The sequence below is a fragment of the Podarcis pityusensis genome (assembly GCF_964106645.2).
Source record: "Podarcis pityusensis genome assembly, chromosome: 10".
Classification (NCBI taxonomy): domain Eukaryota; kingdom Metazoa; phylum Chordata; class Lepidosauria; order Squamata; family Lacertidae; genus Podarcis; species Podarcis pityusensis.
The window spans coordinates 69,612,827-69,636,724 of NC_138035.1; the positions used below are offsets into that span (position 1 = coordinate 69,612,827).

The 23,898-nt window shown below is 40.6% G+C and overlaps 1 protein-coding gene across 3 annotated transcripts in view; it reads left to right on the forward strand.

The window, feature by feature from the left end:
* The window catches only part of RELN (reelin), a 285,563-nt gene that overhangs the window by 158,656 nt on the left and 103,009 nt on the right, over positions 1-23,898 (forward strand). For all 3 annotated transcript variants that reach the window (XM_081023370.1, XM_081023371.1, XM_081023372.1), the window contains 9 exons: positions 130-281; positions 2,444-2,556; positions 3,960-4,168; positions 7,404-7,532; positions 8,394-8,503; positions 11,082-11,148; positions 13,790-14,023; positions 14,620-14,781; positions 20,163-20,399. In XM_081023370.1, coding sequence (XP_080879496.1) covers positions 130-281; positions 2,444-2,556; positions 3,960-4,168; positions 7,404-7,532; positions 8,394-8,503; positions 11,082-11,148; positions 13,790-14,023; positions 14,620-14,781; positions 20,163-20,399 — 1,413 coding nt within the window. The remainder of the gene's footprint in view (positions 1-129; positions 282-2,443; positions 2,557-3,959; positions 4,169-7,403; positions 7,533-8,393; positions 8,504-11,081; positions 11,149-13,789; positions 14,024-14,619; positions 14,782-20,162; positions 20,400-23,898) is intronic.

The following is a 23,898-nucleotide window of genomic DNA, read 5'->3' on the forward strand; positions in this document are numbered from 1 at the left end:
CTACACCACACTGGCTCTCCTGTTGAGTTTCCTGTTGGTTTCCTGTTGAGTCTATACCCAGTACCAAGGATTGCTTCTACATAATGTGTGAAATAGCCCTATCTCTTACATCTTGGCTAATGTCTTCAGGTGGGATATATCTGGAGCTGTAATCGGCACTGAATGTGGAACCCTGGAATCAGGTTCATCAGCTGTTTTTCTCAGAGATGGAGAGAGAAAGCTGTGTACTCCATATATGGACACTACAGGTTACGGAAATCTGAGGTTTTATTTCAGCATGGGTGAGTATGAGCCATTAGTATGTTTTGGTATGTGCACATTTGATGAGAAAAGGTTAGTTATTCTTTTGGAGAGTGTGTTACAACCAGTCCTTCTGTCTGAGTGCCTGTCCTTTTCAGAAACCGTGTGGCACTTGATCCTCACTGCCTTGACTACCCTTGACCCTTGGTTTGGCTGTTTTTCCTTCCAGCATTTTCTCACTGTCACTTGCTACTAAGCCTTCACCAGGAAGCAGTTATCACAAAACTAGAATGGTGATAGTTCATCCCTTCCATACTGAGGCTGGATCTAAACATGTCAAAGAAACAATTCAGTTAATTGCGTTGTAAACTCATACAGGGAAATCCGGTAGGGAAAGACAGGATTCCTCAGCATCATCTCGTGTCACAGTGTTATATCGCATATACAACACATATAAAACACTTTTTCTTTACCAATCTAGCTGAATCCTGTGTCTTCTGACCTCATAACTCTGTGCATTTTCCCCTCCAAACCCTGGTAGGGGTAGAAATATATGCTATTTGATGACATCAGGACCTGAGTAAATTTTTACTATACATTTCCTAGGAAGAGGTAGAAAACTGGACCTGTATTAATCATAACATTGAGTTCCAGCTTCTGTTCTACTTCACCTGCTACATTTCCAGTGGGATGGGAGGTGTATGAACCTAGTGTCATGGCACCTGAGTCAGAGACTGTTTTTGAGGAGCATATTTTGCAACAGAATTGGAGGCCAAAGACTCAAGTTGGTATGCCTATGTGTCCCAGAAGAAGAATCTGAATTTTAAAGGTGTTGGACAGGGCTTGATAGATATGCTGGTGGTCACCTGAAAAGTTCCTCCTCTTCCTCTTCCTTCCTCTTGCATTTTGTGCCTTCCCATTTCTTTTCTAGCTAGTCCAGTAATGAGCTGTTACAATAATGACTTGCCTGTGGTTTAAAAGCAACCTAACCCAGACAGAAAAGTATTGTGTACAACCTCATGCTGAAATACTTTTGGAAATCTTGTACTGGCGGGCCTTCCACAAATGGGTGGTTGTTACCTTGGTTAACACTTTGCGAAGACAGCAGATGAGATAGCAAGCAGGGGGCATAGATACAAAAGCAGAACCATCTGCCTCTCTTAGTAAGAGAGCTGCAATTACTGGAGTTTTGTAACTCTTTTTGGTAGTGGGAACCAACAAGCAGAAGATTTCAATGGCAAAATCGCACACTTTGTCTCTGCAACACTTTTTCCAGGAATGTTGTTTTTCAAGCTCTACAGATCAGGTAAACTACATGTGGAGCTTATTCTTTCAACACTGTGTTCATTAATGTGAAATGGAAAGACAGTAAAGGAAACAGAGAATAAATTTGCTTTTCCGATGAAGCAGCCTTTTATGTCAAAAAGAGTAAACAGCCTTTCTTACTGGAAGTGGAAGTTCTCTGATATTTGCTCTGAATTGTCACGTCTCCTCTGTGCTGCATAATGTACAAAAAAAAAAGCACAGGAAGGGGAGATTTCTGCATTTCCAGGTCTTTCAGGAGATGCACACCTGCATGAAAAACAGGAAAGACACTTTAGTCGACCTTCTGAACTCTTGGGCAAAGCTGTTGGCTCAGCAAGAAAGACTGTCGACTTTTATGATCACACTGAAAAACATTGTGTGAAAATTTACTTGGTTGAATATCCAAGTGGGGGAAATATTAGGAGGGTGGAAGTAAATTTTAATTTGAGTTTAAAATATAGGAGCTGAACTGCATCCAGAATAATCCCACAGAACAGTCTTGTTGGGATTGTAAACTTCAAGTTGCAGATAAGAATCTGCATGCTTAAATACTGTGTGAAATCAACCTTTCTGCATATAGAAAACCAGCAGAACAGTATGAAACAGTCAGGATAATGTGCTTCTTTTCTACACAGAGTGACTTTCTTTTCTTTTTCTTTTAACTTCCAGGCATGTGGTTCTCATCACTGTTTATTTAAACCTCATTTTGGGATGGGTGTCCTATTGCTGCATTTGCTGCATTTCAGTGGCATTGACTTTTGTTTCAAATGTTGCACACATCAACTTAAGAATGTTTGGCAACTGTAATTTTCACAATTGCTTTTATGTAAGGTGAGAAGATTTTAATATACAACTGAATGTTAAATAGCTAACTCCACCAATATACACATTGCTACAGGTGGGAGCTGTGATGCTGGACAAACCCATGAAAGTGACGTCATATTGTATGCAAAGATTGAAGGAAGAAAAGATCACTTAAATCTGGATACAATGACCTACACTTCTTACAGGGTAAGAGTTCAAAACAAATCCTGAAGGTAGCACAACTCAGGTGACAAATGCTTGGCTCCTAAATTGATCCTCCATATATCAGATTTCTACCAATTCCCCATTCCTCTGTACCCCCCTTCCTCTTTCCAAAACTATTCCCAAATTTGAGGCAAGTTTGGAGGGGCTTGCTCAGGTAATAAGACTATTAAAATAGTTGTGAAATTAGCACGGTGTCTTCACCATTTTAAAAATTCTTGGAATTGTAGTTCAATAAGATGGCTATGAATTCTATTCATCCTAGCCTGCCTAACAAAGTCATAATTCCCAACCTCTTTGGGAATATGAAAATGACTCTTAGACCTATTCCTGTAGTATATAGGTACAACTAAAATAACATACAGTACCCTAATTCAAACACAAGAGAATAGAGATGACTAATCTCCTTTCCATGGAGGTGCAGGTTACAGCAACAGCCAAGGCGACATTTTTCCACCTTCGCCGCATCAAGCAGTTGGTCCCTTACCTTTCCCACCCCGACCTGGCCACAGTGATCCATGTGACGGTCACCTCCAGGCTTGACTACTGTAATTCGCTCTACGCGGGGCTGCCCTTGAAGCTGTCCCAGAAACTCCAGCAGGTGCAGAATGCTGCAGCGAGGCTCCTCACGGGGTCTCTGCCATGGGAGCAGATTCACCCAGTGCTTTTCCAGCTGCACTGGCTCCCGGTGGAGTACAGGGTCAGATTTAAGGTGCTGGTTTTGACCTTTAAAGTCCTTCACAGCCTAGGACCCTCGTACCTACGGGACCACCTCTCCCGGTATGCCCCACGGAGGACCTTAAGGTCCATAAATAGCAACACCCTAGTGGTCCCGGGCCCTAAGGAAGTTAGATTAGCTTCAACCAGAGCCAGGGCCTTTTCAACATTGGCTCCGGCCTGGTGGAACGCTCTGCCTCATGAGACCAGGGCCCTGCAGGATCTGATTTCTTTCCACAGGGCCTGTAAGACAGAGTTGTTCCGCCTGGCCTTTGGCTTGGAGCCAATTTGATTCCCTCCCCCTCTTTCTTTTTTCTTTTTCCATTCTCCTCCTGTGATGAGGCTGCATTTTAATATTTTAATGTTTCAATATTTTAATGTTGTATTTTAATCTTGTTTTTAAGTTGTATTCATTCAGCTTGTTTTTATTATTGCTTGTTAGCCACCCTGAGCCCGGCCTTGGCTGGGGAGGGCGGGGTATAAATAAAAATTATTATTATAATGTGCAAGTACTGCTTTTGGAACAAAAGTTTTCTAGCATAGTTTGTATGTATTTATATATGTGTGTGTGTGTGTGTGTGTGTGTGTGTGTGTGTCTATTTATCAGTCTATAATTTATGTATCTCACAGATTACATTACAGAAATGTAATTAATGTGATTTTTGTTGAAGGTTCCATCTTTGGTTTCGGTTGTCATCAGTCCAGAGCTGCAGACTCCAGCCACAAAATTCTGTCTCAAGCAGAAGAATCATCAAGGGCATAAAAGAAATGTCTGGGCAGTTGATTACTTCCATGTGCTGCCAGTGCTTCCTACCACTGTAACTCATATGATACAGTTTTCTATTAACTTGGGTTGTGGAACCCACCAACCCGGCAACAGGTAATTGCATTTATTTCTTTTTTTAATGTAATTGTTAATTTCTTTTAACAATTCTAGCTTTTATCAAACTGCCTCCCTGTGTTCCTTGGTGCATTTATACAGGGCTAGTGTTAGGATCTGAGGGCTCCTGAACAAGGGACCATCCATGGACCCTTTTCACCATGAATGGGCTCAGGTAGCAAGATAAGCATAATGAGAGAACATAGTAGGAGAGAAGACCTTAGCTCACTGGTAGGGTGTGATTGGCAAGTACCATGAGTGATCCCTGGCATCTCCAGTTGAAAGTATTGAGCCCCTTTTGGGGCTCGTGGACACTTTTAAGAAGTTTCAAAAAATGTGAGCACCATCACAAAATGGCTGCCCTGAGGCCTGGCTAGTCACAAAGGACAAGTAACTCGCCCAAGTAACTGAGTACAAGGAAGAACTGAGGTCTGTACCTACAAATACACAACAACTCCTTTGAGCTCACAGCTTTCTGCTATAAATTGAAAACAAATGCATAGATGGGGTCTGAACCACAAACCATAAAATTGCTCATTTGAATCCATGATTTTCTGCCCAATGGAAGACAATTATTTATTCAAATTGATTCTAAATGAACTCACTTCCCCAATCTCTTCCTCTCTTTTTTCAGGATTGCCTCCATAGCTCTCTTTCACAGGCAACCCAAGCATACACTCAATTCATCTCTCTCCTTCCTTCCTTCCTTCCTTCCTTCCTTCCTTCTTTCTTGTGGTCCCATCTGTTCTCTTTCAGCTCCACCAACACCTCATCTATACTGGTTTTGTCCTCCCTATGTGGCTCTGGCTTTCCCCTTTCCTACCTTCCCTCCCATGGCCCCATCTGCTTTCTTTCTGGGTCTCACAAGGTCCCATCCACCCCTGCCCAGATGATCCATGCATGCAAGCAAGCCAAGTCACACCATGTGTCAGAAATATTATTGTGAGCCAAGCCACGTGTGAAAGACAACAGCATTCTGTAGGTTTATATAAAACTGTGGCATCTATTTTCTTCAGCTAGGACAATAAAACTATAAGATAGGTTTGAAAGTTTTGGCCAACTTCTGCATACAACTTCTTGGGAACCCTTAGTTGGCCATATGTGTTCTACATATGCAAATGTAGGTGTTCTGTATTTTGGTAGACCATGCTCAATAGAGATCTACAATTAGAACAGTCCTTTTAAAATGAATTTCTCTTTTAAGGTACAGGTACAAGCATAATTTCCTGCTTCATAGTAGGGTTTTTCAGTACAGTCTTTGATCTTTTTTGAAAGATCTCCTTTCAACTCACATAGTGGCTCCGATTCAGGGAGTTTGTTTTGCTTTATTCATTTTTGAAAAGAACTGCTAACTTCCCACAAACCTCATCTACATTTCAAAAATAATTTCACCGTGCAAATCTCCTTGTCCACCAAAGCATAATTTTTAGCAGTACTCTCATTTCATGACTAGGAATATAGTAGAATATGGAGTAAATGTGGTCCTCAAAGGTATCCATAAAATTTCAACTCAAATGAAATCAGTGAAGCCTCATAAGCTATTTTAATTTACATTTAAAATATCACACACACAATAATTGTGCGGAAAGACATTCTTCAAGTAAAATCATATTCCAAATAAATTATTCTGAACTGGATAAGCCATGTGCTGGCTATTTGGCGCCAGGCTGATTAATTATTAATTTGTCTTAATGCTTCATTTGCAGAACTTAAAATGAGACTATTAGAATTAAACTGCGCTGCTTAAATTATTCTACACAGACATTTTTCAAAAGGCTACATTTCTTTCAATATTTCCCAAATTAGTTGAAAGCTCACAGAATGTGACTTGTGCTTATTCCAAAAGTATGTACTGAAAGTGCTTTTATTTTTTATAATGAGTGGCAGTAAAATACTTTAAAAGTTCAGAGATGAGGTGATTCATGTTGCAAGAACTTTGGATTAACTCACACATTTGTGACCACTCACAAATACACTCCTCCTCGTTATGGATGTTGGTGGAGATGGTTGCAGCAGGGCATTCTTGGATGACAAAGATCAATCTGGGTTCTGGTCTGGCCTTGGGACCAAGCTGACCTTGGTCACCTTTACCTAGAACTGAGCAAGGGAAGTACAAGCTTACTCCTCAGTCACAATGAAGCTTTTGATAATGTTGACCTTGGCATCCTCCTGGACCAGCTCCATGGGATAGGATTGGAGGATCTGTTTTACAGTGGTTCCAGTCCTACCTATGTGGTCAAGTCCAGAGAGCATCACTGGGAGAGTGCCTTTTCACCCCTGAGAAGTTATGTTCTGGGGTGCTACAGAGCACTATTTTATACCCAGTGCTATTTAATATCTATAAGAAGCCACTGGGAGCAGTCATCAGGAGATCTGGAAGAGGCTGTGTGTGCCACACATATCTAACCTATGATCACCTGAACTGCTCCAATATGTGAATATCTCCTTAGCTAAGATCTCTCACACATGTACTTCTTGTACCCCGTACCCACCCGCCACCCACTAGAATGCTTCTTGGAGATGCGTGGGAAGCTGTTCCTTCTCAAGGTCAGAGTAGTCTGATATAGGTCTAACATCTATACACACTGCAATCCTCCTCTCCCCCCCCCCCACCGCCTTTTGAGCTTTTCAGCTACTTGGGAGGAGGCTGAGATTGTCCACTATGCAACTTCTTGATCAAGAAGACAGCTATTCTCGTATGCCTACTATATTTCTCTGCTTCTGTGGAATATAACATGCGTGCACAGCTTGGCCTTTTATCCCTGATTGTTCTGAACTTATGAAATATAAATAACCCAACTCAATTGCCAGCTCAGCCTCCTGACCCCTCCACAAAATGGTTTGAGAAACCTATTAGCAGTAGGAGCACACAGGCCTTACCTCTCAGTTTCCCTTTGGTCTGCCTCCTTCTTGATCAGTACTGGCATCAATCCTCTTTAAACCCAATGTAAAAAAACAACAGCCTGCTGGGTAAATCAGACTTGCAGAAACTGCTCTCACACCCATCAGCTAAACACTTTCTGACAAGGGTTACCATCTCATCTTTTAACGCCGTGTGCTCCATGTCTGTTTCATCTTGAATGTTCAGCACTCACAGGCATTTCATACCTCAGCATCCAGGGGATCAATTATTAAATAAGCCATGATTTTAAAGCTTTTGTGTGTTCTTGCTATTAATTGCAGTTAGTGTGGGATGAATAGCCCATTTTACTTCTCTGTTTCTTTGGGTTCCTAGTGTCAGTTTGGAGTTCTCCACCAACCATGGCCGATCCTGGTCCTTACTTCATTCTGAATGTTTGCCAGAGACATGTGTCGGGTCTCACCTTCCTCACAGCACAGTCTATGCCTCTGAAAATTACAGCGGGTAAGGAAGTTTGCTCCCCAAATAGCTCTAGTGCAAGAATGATGCAAGAGGAAATTGCTCATGACTCTGAAAAGCAACGGATGTGATGTCAGTGTCTTAGCTCTTCTCTGTGACAAATGGAGGAAGGCATCTGATGTTATGCTAAGAAATTTTATTCACCTCAGGATGTTTTAACTGTAAGAAGGACAACCTTATATTTTCAGGACCCATAGTAACTGAAAAATGATTTGATAAATCTATTAAATAAACATGAATTTCTTAAGAATTATATCAAGCCTAAACAGTTGCTTATGGTTAACTCCCTCTGCATATTCAAACCTAAATGGCTACATATGAGTCCTCGTTGAGCAGCAATAAAGTTACATTACAAGTGTAAAGTAAACCTTTTATGAGCGATGTCATTAAGGCTTCCTCAAGTATGGGCAAATCCCAGTATAATAAGGATTTGGCATAAAAGCTCTTACTCTACTTTCCTTGAACATTATATGTTCGTTCCAGAATTGTTTCCAAAGTTCCTATTTGTATAACAATAATTTGAAGGATTGAGAGCAGCTAGAATAATCTGCTTCAGTGATGATAGCCAGAGAGCTTACAAGCTAAATTTAGATTTGGAGGGGGGAGAGTGAGGCAAGGATATTAAGGAATGAATATATGCAAATACAGTTGCATGCATTCGGACTTAAGCTACTCTATCCACTCCACATGCTCCTAGAGTTTAAGACGCTGTGATCCTTAAATACTAGGATACCCTTTGTCTTTGTGAGTGAATGAAGCATCTGCAACTGGTATGAGCTTGACACTATTATAACTCTAAATCGACTTGTAAGTTTCAAAGCATGAAGGCTCATATGTTTGTTTCAGGTGGAACCGAATAACTATTCCGCTTCCAAATGCAGCATTAACTAGAGATACCAGGATTCGATGGAAGCAAACAGGACCAATTCTTGGAAACATGTGGGCAATTGACAACAGTTAGTAGTATTCATTACCATCATCATTGTGCCTCAATAGTGCTTATTGTCTGTGCTCAGTGAGTGCCTTTGTGTTTCGCAATATGATAAAAATTGTAGGGATCTCAGTTTCTTAAGCACTCCCCCCCCCCAAAGGTGTTGTTGTTTTCTTTATTAAAGTGAGGCTAAATATCATTTTTCCAATTTAAATGGCTTGCAGAATCTTAGGATATAACATTATGCACTGAAGCCAGCAAATACATACACCAGGGCTGCCCAAACTTTTTTCAAAGGGGACCAGATTTGATGAAGTGAACATGCGTGTGGGCTGACCCAAGTTGTCGAGTTTTTTTGAAGTTGCTGAGCTTTTTTTAAGATTTTACCCCAGGACATATACTGCCACGGGGGCCAGATTAAATTGATGGGCGGGCTGTATTAGGCTCCCAAAATGGACTTTGGTCATGCCTGACAGAGAGAGAGAGAGAGAGAGAGAGAGAGAGAGAGAGAGAGAGAGAGAGAAATATAGGGAAATCCTAGAAATTGTTTTGAAAACATAAACCTGATTTACGTATGTAATTTAAAAAAAATAATAATGCATGTGTCCTATTACACAGCCACATGTGGAGTTGCAGGAATGATTTCTCTGGCTAGGTCCAGATGTACCAGGAAACCAAGGTTTAGAGATTTGCCACCACATGCTCTCCTAATGTCCATTTCTCTTCACTCACCCTGTCTCTTGCACAGGAAGTGCCCAGACACTTCTCTGTGTGGGTTTAAATATTACAGCTAACCATCACTACATCCATCTGAGTGCAATCAACCACACACTCCTATTTTCACTTTTATAATTGTGTTTAAACTGAGTCTCCAGAGTGGTTGTAGGAGTATGGCTGGTTTCATTTTAATCCTGAGTGGGCAAGGAATTCATTTGCAAGAGGGAAGAGGCAGGGAGAAAGTAGGCAGAATTTCAAAGCCTGCTCCGAGTCCCACAGTCCTCGTTTAGCAGGCCTTATTGCCAGTAGATATGTAGATTAAGTCATATGAGATCTGTTAATAAAATAAGAAGGGCATGATCAAAGCAAAATCATTTTACAATGTAGCACTTCATTTGTGAATGACCTACTATATAGCTGGTTTTATAGTAAACATATTTGAGGAACAAGAAAGCTGCAAAATGTGCAAAGCTCTGCAAAAGAATGTGAGAGTTCACTAATATCCCCACAAAGAAATAGGATAAATTTTAACATTATTTTATTATAAATGCAGGTTTTCAGGCCAAGATCTCTGATGTTGATCTGTGAGTGTGTTGTTGCTTTAACGAAAATTTTGCATCAAGCTAGGAAGTATGAAAAACGGAGTATATTTCTTCTTTTAAACAAGTTGCAGTCCAAAAGCTGCACCATGTAACTCAGTTTTTACAGGAAAAACCTTACATGAATTAAAGCTGCAGTCCTATACATACTTATTTAGGAGTGAGCCTTACTGAACTCAGTGAAACTGAGTAGACATGACTAGGATTGTGCTATTAATCTTATGGAAGGGGAGATGGGGAAGAACCTTAGATAAGTGATATTAAAATGTGTGATAGTTAATTCCTGCTGTTTTTTGTTGTAATGTTATTCACACATGCACATTTTTATTTTTTGCATTAACTAGGGATTAACTGTTTTTGAGTTTTTGAGGCAATATTAATGTTTTGGATTGTGTGTGGTGACATCCCCAAAATGAAGGAAAATGGACATCAAACACTTTTCACTGTGTATTGTTATTAAGAGGGTATCCATGAAAAAACCTTAATGCTAAAGCAGCACGTAAGAAAATTCTAAACAGAACAATGGCAGCACAATTGGTGACTGAATGTTCATGTTTTGAAACCAGAACGAGTCCGCATGAATTTTCCACCAGAAATACATATTTAGCTTGCCAGTTTGGGCCTGAACATGGCAATGGCAAGGCATTCCAGTGCTAGCTTCAAAGTTTCCAGTGGGAAAACAGGGCCAAAACAGGGACAATTTCAGTATCATGCCAGTTAAATGGAATGGAATGATATGCAGACATGGGAGTCTATGAGAGTGCTGGGTCCCCTGCTAGACACTGGAGTTTGTTTTCATAGCATATACATGCTATACAGTGTTTTTTGAAATGTTGTATTGATCATTACTAACTTCTTAGGTTTTCACACACTCATTGTGTGTTATTCATATCCATTGCTGATTTTCTTGTATTTGTCTTGGGTCTTATTGAGCTCCTGGATAATGGATATAGTAAGGCTATTTTTGGAAAACTACTTATCAGTGTCAGTTTCCTGCAAAAAAAAGGGCAAATGTCCAAAAAATATCCACAGCGTAACCTTAATTGTAACAATATTCAAAAGAACATAAATCATCTTGCAAGAGCAAGTTTTGTTTCAGTCAGAGTCATAGTTAACAAATGCATCCATCCATATATTCACTATAAATCTGTCACTTACACAGTCACATTGCTTGGATCAAAGGTAAATATCCTAGTCTTGCTTGATATTATGAAGTCAGTATATCTGTGCCTTGTTTGTTTTTTCTTTGTCCCAGAATATAATATAACTAGTTTTCTTTATCTGCAGTTTACATTGGGCCATCTTGCCTCAAATTCTGCTCAGGTCGAGGGCAGTGCAGTAGAAATGGCTGCAAGTAAGTCTGATATAAACCATTGGCCAATGTATTTGTGTTTCATATTATGGTTCTTTCTAGGTTGTAAGATAGTCTGTCCTCTGGGAATGCACCCTCTCCTAGTAGAATAGGCAGGATCTTCTACAAGTGGTTATCAAGAAGAAGAGTTCTCGCCTCGCTTAGACCAGACTCTTGTTAAGGCATTCTGTCATTCATTCAGCCCATATGGAATCAAAACAATTATCAGGTCCTCTTATTTGGCATAAGGTGGGGGCAGTGCTATCACCAAATACTACTGCAGTGTTTCAGAGGGGCCTACCTGGGATCCGCCATGTAACATGGACTGCCGCACCACCTGATGGGTTGCTCCCTTTGTCTTCCACCTTTATTTGTTTACCATACCTATTATTACCTCTCCCAACTGGCAGTGGCAAAGGCATAGCTTCAGCTGCAGGGAGGAAAGCATCTTCCATGAGCTCCATACCCACTACTTCAAAAATTATTTGCCTTTTCTCCAGAGGTTTTGGAGCATTTTAAAGTTCCTCTAATTGGCACTCCAATGGTCACCCTAACTTTTAACGTTTACCATCCAACCATAACAATAGTTGCACTGAAGTTTTGCTTCATCAGGTGTTTGAGACTGACTCCATTAGCCTCAGAGCCTCGGCCTCTATTTGCTAGGGTTCTGGTTATGTGGGCTGATCACCTAACTGCTTTCGCCAAATCTATTAATTAAAAAATGGTCTGTAAAATATATCTGTGTCTGTGACCTTTGTAGCAGAGTCCCTTTTTAATTGAGTGGTAGTTGGGCCTAAGTTTCTGGCCTAGTATTTGGTCAGTCACAAGCAGAAATGAGGCAATGCCTCTCCTTGACCGTGGAGCTGTCATTTGCAGCTGAGGATCATGAAAGCTTGGAATTTCCCATGATTCCCATGGGGATCATGAAAGCTCGGAATTTCCCATGATTCCCAACCGCAAAAAAAATAATGGGAGTCCTCTGCCATATGTTACCCCTACCATTCCCTAGCACTTTGTGCAAAAAAGGTTAGTGAGTGGCAAAGTAAGGTTATCTTGGGTGTTCCATTGAACCCTTTAAAAAAATTTGACTTTTTCAGAGTGTTCCCATGAAACACTTCTAGCAACTTGCTTTGTTTTGGGTCAGACCAGAAGTGTGAACCTATTTCTGCCCACACATCCAAAGGACTATGAATGACACCTGTTGGATGTGGGTAGGGCTCTTATTTGTTGCACTTGGGATGTACCAAGCCATGTCAACAGAGAGCTGACTTCCACATCATGCTAAGCCATACCACAGCTTAGTGTGAACTCAAAAGGGTTCGGGTTCCTGGAAATGAGTCTAGAGCTATCGCATTCTTCCCCCAGTCCTCCTGCTGCTGCAGTTCTGTGTTTCCTTCAGACAAACTATGAACTATAAACCTAGGAACAAACCTTGGAGTTACAGCTCATGGTTTGCTGGAGAAAAGACAGTGGGACACAGAGAGAACAATGAAGGCAGGGATTCCTGTTTTCATACCTGTACAGTGGTGCCTTGCTTCTCAAACTTAATCCATTCCGGAAGTCCTTTCCAAAACCAAAGCGTTCCAAAACCAAGTCGCGCTTTCCCAGAGAAAGTAATGCACAATGGATTAATCCATTCCAGACTTTTTTTAAAAAAAAGCCTAAAACAGCAATTTAACATGAATTTTACTATCTAACAAGACCACTGATCCATAAATTGAAAGCAATAATCAATATACTGTAATATAAAATAAATAAGATAGTATTGTAGATGATAAAAATTAAAATTAATTCTTTTTCTTACCTGCACTGATGATAGTCATTATTTGGATGGGAGGCTTTTATTCATTTCCGCAGTCACACAATCAATCAGTAGCTGAACTGGGTTCCACACAGTCACAAAAACAAATTAACCAAAAAAGCCTCAAAAACAAAAATGCAAAATAGCTAGCAAAAACAAAAGTGCCAAACTTAATCCCTTCCAGAAGTCCATTTGACTTCTGAAATGTACAAAAACCAAGGCACAGCTTCTGATTGGTGCAGGTGCCCCAGAAACAATAGCCAACAGCTGCGTCGGATGTTCCGCTTCCGAAAAATGTTTGAAAACCGAAACACTTCCGGTTTTTCGGCGTTTGACTACCAAGGCATTTGAGAACCAAGGTACCACTGTATTACATTTCTCTCTCTGCTATTATGTTTTTATTTTGACCATTCAGTTTCCTTTCCCTAATCTAGTTGCTGTTATAACATATAACACAGCTTCTTGGATTTTTGGAATTCCTGCCCTATGTTATTTTAGTCTGGGCAAGGCAGAGGACAGACGGCCCTATAATAAATTCCACTGCAATAAATAGGTATTACTGTCAAGTAGAAGAGTTTTGTTGTCTTGGGACAGGATTTCTGCAGTTTAGCAAAAGAATGTTTGAATGTGCTTTAAAAAAAATATTTGTAGAGATTTAAAACTGAAGAGGAATGGTAACTGGGTAGACTTAATTTAATTTTTTGAAGTTTTATACAGCATTATGGTTGTTATGTCTGAAGACATCTGACTTTATCCATTACTTGATCTTGCACGTTCCATGACTTGATCTTTATAATACCTATAATATTTAGCTGAACATAAAATTCTTATGTTTTATTACAGATGTGATCCTGGCTTTTCAGGGCCCGCATGTGAAATGGCCTCCCAGACCTTTCCTATGTTTATATCTGAGAGTTTTGGCAATTCTAGGCTTTCTTCGTATCACAATTTTTACTCTATCCGTGGTGCTGAAATAAGTTTTGGTTGTGGAGTCCTAGCAAGTGGCAAAGCCTTGGTTTTTAACAAAGACGGAAGGCGTCAGCTTATCACTTCTTTCCTTGACAGCTCACAGTCCAGGTAAATTGAAATAAATGGAAATAACACATTGAAGTTACAACACAGGATCCAGAGAGCCTCAGGTATCATGTATTAAAACTCGCAGCCTCCAATAGAGAAAATTGATCTAACATGTTACTAGTTTCTTAATATACTTCTTATTTGATTTTGGTTGTGTGAAATTTAATTTTAAAATTCATTTGCTTTATCTGCAGCACTAAGTATTTAATACATTTGGGGGCAACTATTGTATGCCTGAGTTTGCAAACATGCGGCATTAATATCAAAAGTGAGTGTTGGAGCCAAGTGCTAATTAATTATTTATGAGGTTATATTTATTTTGACAGCTTGTGGCAGCTGATTAGATCCATTCGATATCTCCTCCACCCCTCCGGTTCCTAATAAATAATTGAAGGCAATAATGATTGGCATTTTAAAACAATATATTCCGCATTGCATTGCTGGACTGAATAAACAATTTCAGCTTCACAAAGACCCTATAAATATTGTTTGCCTTGGCTTGTCTAGATTTTTAAGATTAAAAAAACAACCACAGTTCTAGGACGAGAGTGCTGTATAAATTGCAATTTACAACGATCCATGCCCTTGTTATCTAGGTTCCTCCAGTTCACCTTAAGGCTTGGAAGCAAATCCGTCCTGAGTACCTGCAAAGCACCTGATCAACCTGGAGAAGGAGTATTGCTTCACTATTCATATGACAATGGGATTACGTGGAAACTGCTAGAACATTATTCCTATCTCAACTACCATGAACCAAGGTACAACAGTCATTTTCATGGAGAATGATGTGCTTCCCCAGTTAAGTGCTGGTTGTCTACAGCCCCATCCATAACACACTTAAGCTGAAGCACTTGTATTTAAGATGATTTTGACAGACTCGGTTTAGTAGGAGTTCTTGGTTGAATTGAAAATACACTATCGCTGCAGTTGTGCAAATTACCTTCATTGTTGTGGGGGGTTTTGTACCCTTCTCATGTTTTGAATTTAATATTATTTGAGAATGTGGGCACTCCTTAGATATTTATGGATTAACTGTATATGTAATGAAAGGCTACATATTTTGGAAACAATATCAGCAACTGAGTATAATACAGTGGTACCTCGGGTTAAGTACTTAATTCGTTCCGGAGGTCCGTTCTTAAACTGAAACTGTTCTTAACCTGAAGCACCACTTTAGCTAATGGGGCCTTCTGCTGCCACCATGCCGCCGGAGCATGATTTCTGTTCTCATCCTGAAGCAAAGGTACTATTTCTGGGTTAGCGGAGTCTGTAACCTGAAGCGTATGTAACCTGAGGTTCCACTGTATACTACAGTCAAAGCCACCTATACATGCCTACTCAGAATTATGTCCCTTTCATTTTGGTGAGCCTTATTCTCATACGATTATGCCTCAGTCCCATTATGCACTACAGTATTTAAGGGTTTTACTACATAGAGCCCACACCTAGTTCCCCTCGGCTATGCCCTTGTACCTTCCCAGAGCAATCTGGTAACGACTCTTCTTTCCCTGTTCAATGCATGGTAATAATGATAGCGATGAGGATTTTAGAATTTCATTTCCTCCCTGAAAGTGGGACTTCCATTCTAGAAGTATTTTCCATGTTATGTATAATGTATGAATTAAGGAAAGCGGCTGCCAGTATATCTATATAGTTTTATGTACCTTTTCCACTGAATTCTTTGTATAATGGATTCCACAACAAGAGGCAGCTTTATTTATTTATTCATTTGCTCTCTATCCTGCCTTTCACCCCGGGAACTCAAGGCTGTGTGTACATGGTTCTTCCTCAACTTTATCCTCACAATAATCCTTTGAGGTAGGTTAGATCAAGATAGAGTGACCAGTCCAAGGTCACCTAGCAAACTTATGGGTCAAAGGTCTACAACTAGTCTTTGCCTGCACCGGCAGGTCATCAGAGAGGGGACTGGCTGGGTATTTCTTGACTTCCCTGTTTGATAGTCAGAATTGCTGCTGGGTTAAACTCAGAGTAACTTTGGGCTTTATTGGAATAGTTATCCTGTGGTGCTGTGGGTTAAACCACAGAGCCTAGGGCTTGCCGATCAGAAGGTCGGCGGTTCAAATCCCCGTGATGGGGTGAGCTCCCGTTGCTCGGTCCCTGCTCCTGCCAACCTAGCAGTTTGAAAGCATGCCAAAGTGCAAGTAGATAAATAGGTACCGCTCCGGCGGGAAGGTAAACGGCATTTCTGTGTGCTGCTCTAGTTCGCCAGAAATGGCTTAGTCATGCTGGCCACATGACCCGGAAGCTGTACGCTGGCTCCCTTGAGCAGTAAAGCGAGATGAGTGCCGCAACCCAAGAGTCGTCCGTGACTGGACCTATTGGTCAGGGGTCCCTTTACCTTTACCTGCACATCTATCTTCATTGGATAACATTGCCAGGAGCAATGTACAATTATACTTCAGTATTGGAGTCCTTTGTCTGTTTAAAAGTAAGCCTTATTTATTTATTTATTTATTTATTTTTGGACTTATGTACCACCCTATAGGAGGGATGCGGGTGGCGCTGTGGGTTAAACCACAGAGCCTAGGACTTGCCGATCAGAAGGTCGGCGGTTCAAATCCCCGTGACGGGGTGAGCTCCCGTTGCTCGGTCCCTGCTCCTGCCAACCTAGCAGTTCGAAAGCACATCAAAGTACAAGTAGATAAATAGGTACCCCTCCAGCGGGAAGGTAAACGGCATTTCCGTGCGCTGCTCTGGTTCACCAGAAGTGGCTTAGTCATGCTGGCCACATGACCCGGAAGCTGTACGCCGGCTCCCTCGGCCAATAAAGCGAGATGAGCGCCGCAACCCCAGAGTCATCCGCGACTGGACCTAATGGGCAGGGGTCCCTTTACCTTTACCACCCTATACCTGAAGGTCTCAGGGTGGTTCACAGAACAAAATCATAATATAAAAACACAAAATATATAATAAAACAACCCAATAACCCTCTCCCCCCAAAATCCCACACTTTAAAAGGGCATAGGATTTCAATCAGATCAACCAGAGGCCTGGTTACAAAGGAATGTTTTTGCCTGGCGCCTAAAGGTGTACAGTGAAGGCACCAGGGAAACTTCCCTAGGGAGAGCATTCCACAGACAGGGAGCCACTGCAGAGAAGGCCCATTCTTGGACCTCTTGAGCAGGAGGCATATGAAGAAGGGCCTCAGAAGATGATCTCAGGGTCCGGGTAGGTTCATATGGAAAGAGGCAGTCCTTGAGATATTGCGGTCCTGAGCCATTTAAGGCTCAGAAGTGGCTTACTTGATGGGATGGAGCAACATCCTCCTGGAACTTGGTTGGTGCTGCTTACCAGGAGAGGGAGAGGTGTGGTGACAGTGAGGTCAAGTGTTACTAAATCAGTCATGATGGCAGAGTATATCAGCTGGTTAATTTGTCTTTTGGGCCAATTCTGATGTAAATTCTTCTTTTGTAGAGGCATACCCATGGGTATTTAGAAAATATTAGGACTCCTGTTCTTGTTCCTTAGAACCACTGTTTCTGGATTAATTTTTCCAGCACTTCCAAAATCACTTGTTCCATCTGACTTCTTCTTGTTAATCAGTTAGCACATTCTGTCTGCAAGAATAAATGTGATATCACAAGATACTTTGAGTGCATATATTAAGATTCACAAAGACAGCTTAGCAAGCACTTTCTGAAAGTGCTGTTATTTGCCATGAGTGAAGATGCAAAGAGGTTTTGCATGTATGTGAAAGAATCAAAGAGCAACATAACAGCACATACCTCAGGTAATTATAAGGCCCATACAAGGGGGAAAGAAGGAGCATGATGCTAAATGTATGAATTCATTCCCCACCGCCAGTCACTTATGCCAACTTCCTTACAGGTTTTCTTTGAAGAAAAAAATAAGAAAACACACAGAGAGACTCAGTAGAAATATACTGAAAGCATTTTTTGCCAGTATTTAATTGTACGTTGATGGAGACAAATGCTCCTTATGCTGTCCTGCCACACATCTCACCTTGCGTGTTGCATGTGGGCATCTGCTGTTATTGATTTATGGAACATTCACAAAGATGTCATTGCCATGGCAATTAATGTATGCTCCCTGTAGCTGTGTACTGTAATTGCTCCTGGAAATTCGATATTATTCTTAATTTTCTTCACAGTTTGTCAAGTACAGGTTTTGTTGTCACAGCTGTCACGAGAAATCAAGTGGCCTTGAAGACGGTGGTAGGCTCATGGGACTGGCTGGCAAAAGAAAAGCATGGGCAGTACAAAACTGCACACAATCTCATCCTCTGATGGGAGTTCATTTTTATGTTTTAGAGAAATTAGTATTTTCTAGGGATCGTTCCTCCAGAAATACTGCAGTTGGGTCTACAGTTATGTCAGTGCTATGATGAAAACAAATGGAGAAATAAATTGTTTAACGAAGGAATATAACATGTGCTACACGCTGTAGCCAAAGACACTAGGGGCAGTAAAGTGGACAAAAGGTTTTTAATTCAACTTTTGGAATGATTCTAGCATGTTTTTTTCCTCTACAGAGACATAACCTAGAGTGCCATGTCTTTTCCCAAAAAGCATTTATTTGAGTGGGGAAATTAGCCTGGGAAGCAGTAATTAACAGAAGAAGAGCAAGAAGGGGCAAGGGGCTGATTAACCCTTTCCCCTGTCATGATATTTGTAAAAATAAGAAATCCATCCTCTAGGCTACTTTCCCACCTGCTGGGGGGAGACCTCATGTCTTCCCCTTCCCCATGGGTGAGAAAATGGCTTGTGGGTCATTTTTGCAGTGACAATTATATGAGGGGGAAAGTAGAGCAGCCTCTCTTCACATGACCTTCCTTTGTTCAGATTGCCATCTTGCCAAGCCTGCTTTTGGTTTTTAAAAGTCATGGGAAATGCTATGTAATGTCTAGTAGGGCCCTGACTGTAGCTAGCAATCTTTTTTAGAGTTGGCAAGAGTTGCTTATACTTGGTCTGCTGTATGGTGATAATAATAACTGTCATTTTGGCTTACCTTAAAAGAGCTGTGACGATTATTGGGAATTATCTATGCATATGAAGAGCTTTTAACATGTTAAACTGCTATAGAAAAAAAAGTGAAGTTGCATTTTTCTCCTGTGGAAACATTGGCCATTTTTGTGTAGGCCTGTTCCAAAGTTTAGCAATGGTTGCCTGGAAAAGTAAGTATAATGTAGCTCAGGGAAACCTTGCGCTGTAAGAAACTCCCCCTTCATGCACATTTGATCAAACAAGTTTTGTTTAAATATGTTTTGACAGTCTTTTCCAACAAATATATTCCTGGAGCTATTGTACATCCACCGTATGGATAACTGGGATGATTTAGACACCCAAAGTGCTAGTTGTGCCTGTTGAAATTCAGACAGCTAATATAAAATTATATACTGCACCATAAATATGTTCTCCTGAAGAATTCAGTGCAGCCCACCTCCTGGCTATATCTTACTTACTATCATAATTTATTGATCTCCAGAGACCTCTTGAATGTGTGCCAGCTACCTTTTGCTGGTGATACACTACAAGAGAAGACTCTAATTCTTTTCCATTTGCTTTAAGCTAGTACATAATTCTGCTTTCTGCCATTCACATTTTATCACTTGTATTTTTCACTCCGTTCTCCTCTAACTCTGCTTATTTCTAATTTATTTAGCTTTGAATTGTAATCTTTCCACCAAGGTTTGCTTTGTCCTTAGCATAACGACATTTGGTTTAGTAGTCTTGTATAATATTACTAACCTCAGTAATAGCAACCTTGCATTGGGTTTTTAAAAAATACATGCATGCAGGGCAGTCAATGTACCCTGAATTTCACAGAATTAATTAGGGGAAAGGGCCCCTGCCAAAAGGAACTTGCAATCTGAATTTTAATAGTGGGGAAAGGAGGGAGGGAGACACATGGGGTAGCAAGTGATAAAACATGAGCAAAAGCAGCTATACATATTTCGACTTGGGTTACAACAGGGGATAAGGATCAGAGCAGGAATAGACAACAGAACGGCAGTCAAAGGAGGTTTGTTTTTAGGAGGGATTGGAAGGAAAATATGAAGGGGCCTCATGCAAAGGCATTGGCTTTGTAGAACCATTTAAGAGGTTTCTCTACCATGGCAGTTTCAATAAGTTCATTTTGTTTGTTTGTTTGTTTTAAGAATAATTTCAGTGGAGCTACCAGAAGATGCAAGGCAGTTTGGGATTCAGTTCCGATGGTGGCAGCCATATCATTCTTCTCAAGGCGAGGACGTGTGGGCGATTGATGAAATCATCATGACTTCTGTACTTTTCAACAGTATTAGCCTAGACTTCACTAACTTGGTGGAAGTTACTCAGTCTCTTGGATTTTACTTGGGAAATGTTCAACCATACTGTGGCCATGACTGGACACTTTGGTGAGTATTTCGGGTTTTTGGTGTGAAGTTTCATTCTTACATTCACTTACTTGAGTAGAAGCCCCAGTAAACTCAGCAGAACTTAATATCATGTAAAAACCTGCTCTCAAATGTGCTTAGGATATGGATATAAATCTTTAAGTAAAGAGGATAATAGAGCATGTTTCTAAGTATCCTAATGAGTGTAGAAAAGGTCTAATTGATTTCTGCAGATGACTCTCTTCTTACTTGTTGTTCATTAGAATTTTCCCCTGGGCACATAACATGAACAACAATGTGTTCGTTGACCTATATGTAATGAGGGGTAAATTTTACACTGCAATGCAATGTGATTTATGCTTGATGGTGAGCCTGTGCTCACACGGTTTCTTTGCCTGCAACATGTTGGAAGTTTATCCTGAACTGATCGCTGATGTAAATTAAAGAATAATTAGCTGCTCTGATTTCCTTCAGTTACATTAATTAATTTATGCAAATTAAGGCTGGGAGATGGGACATAACGTGATTAGAGGGCACACTTAAAACACAATTGATAAAGAGTTTTCTGTGTAGCTACTTAATCTTTTGTATTTAGCAGGACCTATCTCGCAACAATTCTATTCAAGGGATATATGATCTAGCCAAATCTAAGCACTTCTAAGGTCTGGCAATATAATGGGACAGTTAAACACCTATTTATCTCTCTACTCCCATTGAATCCAATGGGGTTTTGAAAGGTTTTCACTGTGGCTGGATAAGTTCCCAGCAGTTTTCAGATATAAAATGGTCTCTGCATGGAAAACTCATAAACCTACTCCCATGAATATTTCCCCCCAGTGTTTTTGCCAACATCCCCGTAGTGTGGGATATGTAATATCTACTTGCCAGCTGCTGTCTCATTACAAAATCCTGTTACTGCATATCAGATAGGTCATATTTTGTCAGTATAGCAGGCTTCTTGGTGTCCCAAATCACCTATAGAATGGTGTTCAGGGAATTGTCTCTTGTTTTGCCATAGCTCTACTTCTGCTCTTAGTTCTGTATTTCACATTAGTGGGGGCGTTTTTTAATGCTACTCTGCTGTGTGTTGCTGTTGCAGCACCAGCAATTCCCTACACTGCAATTGTATGACACCCTACAGTTCCATGCCACACTACATATTGGAGTATCTCAGTGGTAGATCAGTTATCGAACCACATCCGTAATGCTTTCCAGTGCATTACTGTACACTGTAAAGATAGACTGTGACAACAATATGCAGAATGCATATTAGGGGTTTTTATTTTTATTCTGCCCTTCATCCAAAGATTACAGGGCAGTTCACAATATAAAAATACAAAATGAGAACACCAGTTACACAATAAGAGTAAGAACAAAAACAAAGACCCCCTTCCCACAAACAAATTTCAAAGGACATAGAATATTACAGGCCTGGTCAAAGAGAAATGTTTTTGCCTGCCGCCTAAAGATGAAGGCGCAAGGCAAGCCTCCCTGGAGAGAGCATCCCACAAATGGGGAGCTCCTGCAAAAAAGGTCCGTTCTTGTGTTGCCACCCTCTGGACCTCTGATGGAGAAGGCACACAAAGAAATGTTGTTTAATTTTCTGTGCAAAGTACCTTTAACCCTTATTCATTTTTTCCACCTATGAACATTCTCATCTCATGCATTTCTTCTGAATTTTATGACAAGAGTGAATCTATTGAATAAAGGGTGATCTGTAGTGAGGACACTGGTACTTCCGTAAAGCGAAAGTGAGAGATTACAAAATTGAAAGCTGCTTTGTATGGGAGGGTTTCTTTAAAACTTAGTAAATAAATAAATAAGTTATTTCTGAATGGATATTTCCATGTATGAGACTATGCTTGTGTGAGTAAGACCCAATGAATAGTACTTCTGGGGAGGAAATATGTGTGTGCTATACAGATTCCAGTATATAGGTTCTTTCACACTGTAACGTAGGGTTAGACCCAGATGGGTTTGTCATGCCTAAAGCAGACACACTGAAATCAGTGGAGTTTAAAATTAGGCATGACTGCTTGCATCAAGACCAGGGGTTGGCAACCTGCGGTCCATGGGCCACAAGCGGCCCACGGGCGTCGTTTAAACGGCCCAGGAGACAGCCCTGAACCAAGCCGCCTGCTCAGCGAATCCCTGCGTGCTGCGCTAAACCGGCGTAGCACGGACTCGCCTCCATGGCACCAGAAATCGCATCTGCGCAGACGCAATCCGTCCCACGGAGTGATCTCCACGGGAGTGAACTGGCCCAGGTGAGGTAAAACTTGCCGACCCCTGATCAAGACTAACCGTGGATCCAGCACTTAAGATATTATTATTATGAACCAAAGCAGTTTAATGCACCAATGGAAAGAATCAGTGTTATTAAGCTATGTTTCAGTTGCTTTTGAAGGTTTTATTTCATAATGCACTTGCATATGAATATTGCATTAGCATAAACTTTGTGTACTAGTATTACTAATGCATTAGGACTGGTATGGTGAAAAGTTATTTTTCATTAATTGTCAGCATCTGTTCAAATAAAGTTGAAAGGTATCCTGATTCAAACATGAGGGCTCCAAGCCTGATTACAAGAACTTTATTTTTCTGCTTTCATCAAACCACCCAGTAAACATTCATCCATCTCTAATCAAGATTTTTTTTTGCTGCTATGGATTTGCTATATAATGAATAATTTGCTTTGAGAAACTGGAATCATTGTGATTATGAGAAAACAGTAAATAATAGAACTGTTGGCCCAAGGGCACCCAGGACTAACACGCCAGGACTTTTATTAACAAGTAGATTTTGAACAGTCTGATTTGACTTTCTGATCACCTCTCAAACTAAAAGGAGTTGACTTGGCTGCGAGAACAACGTAAAATGTGCTTTGGCAGTGATAATGAGGCTGTTGAAACTGCATTAACCACTTTAATAAGGACAATGGAAGTACTCACTGCTCATTAAAATGAAACAACATGGCCATGCTCAAACTGTTTGCATCATTTTCATCAAAGGGTTGGCATGAAAGGCCTTTAATGCCATTGCTTTCCCTCTGGTCTCTTTAGATTGGCATAGCATATGTGGGGATTTTTTTGATGGGCTTTTTTTATTAGGTGGCAAGGTAAAAGTTCTTTTCTTGTTTTTTCTTCTTTTCTTCTTTTGGTGCCCTGTCCCCCCGCTCCCCCTGTAAGTCCAAACAAGAAACTACAGTGCTAATTACTCTGCAGCCTTCTCTTCTTGGTTGATTATTGGTTGATTATTGCTGAATTGGACAGAAAAGCATTGTGTGCACTTAAATTATTGGGCTGTATAAATATTCTTTGGGTGCTTTGTGAGATGTGGACTATTCCCTTCCCTGACCTTGCATGTCTCAAGGGAAATTTTTTACTTATATCAGGTCTGTGCAAATGGCTGGTAGTTAAATTAATTATTGTTGGCTTCTCCCAGCTGTGAGTCCATTTGCTTCTCATTTTCTAACTCATGACTTTCCATGAGCATGGATTGCTATGGCATGAAGAGTGTT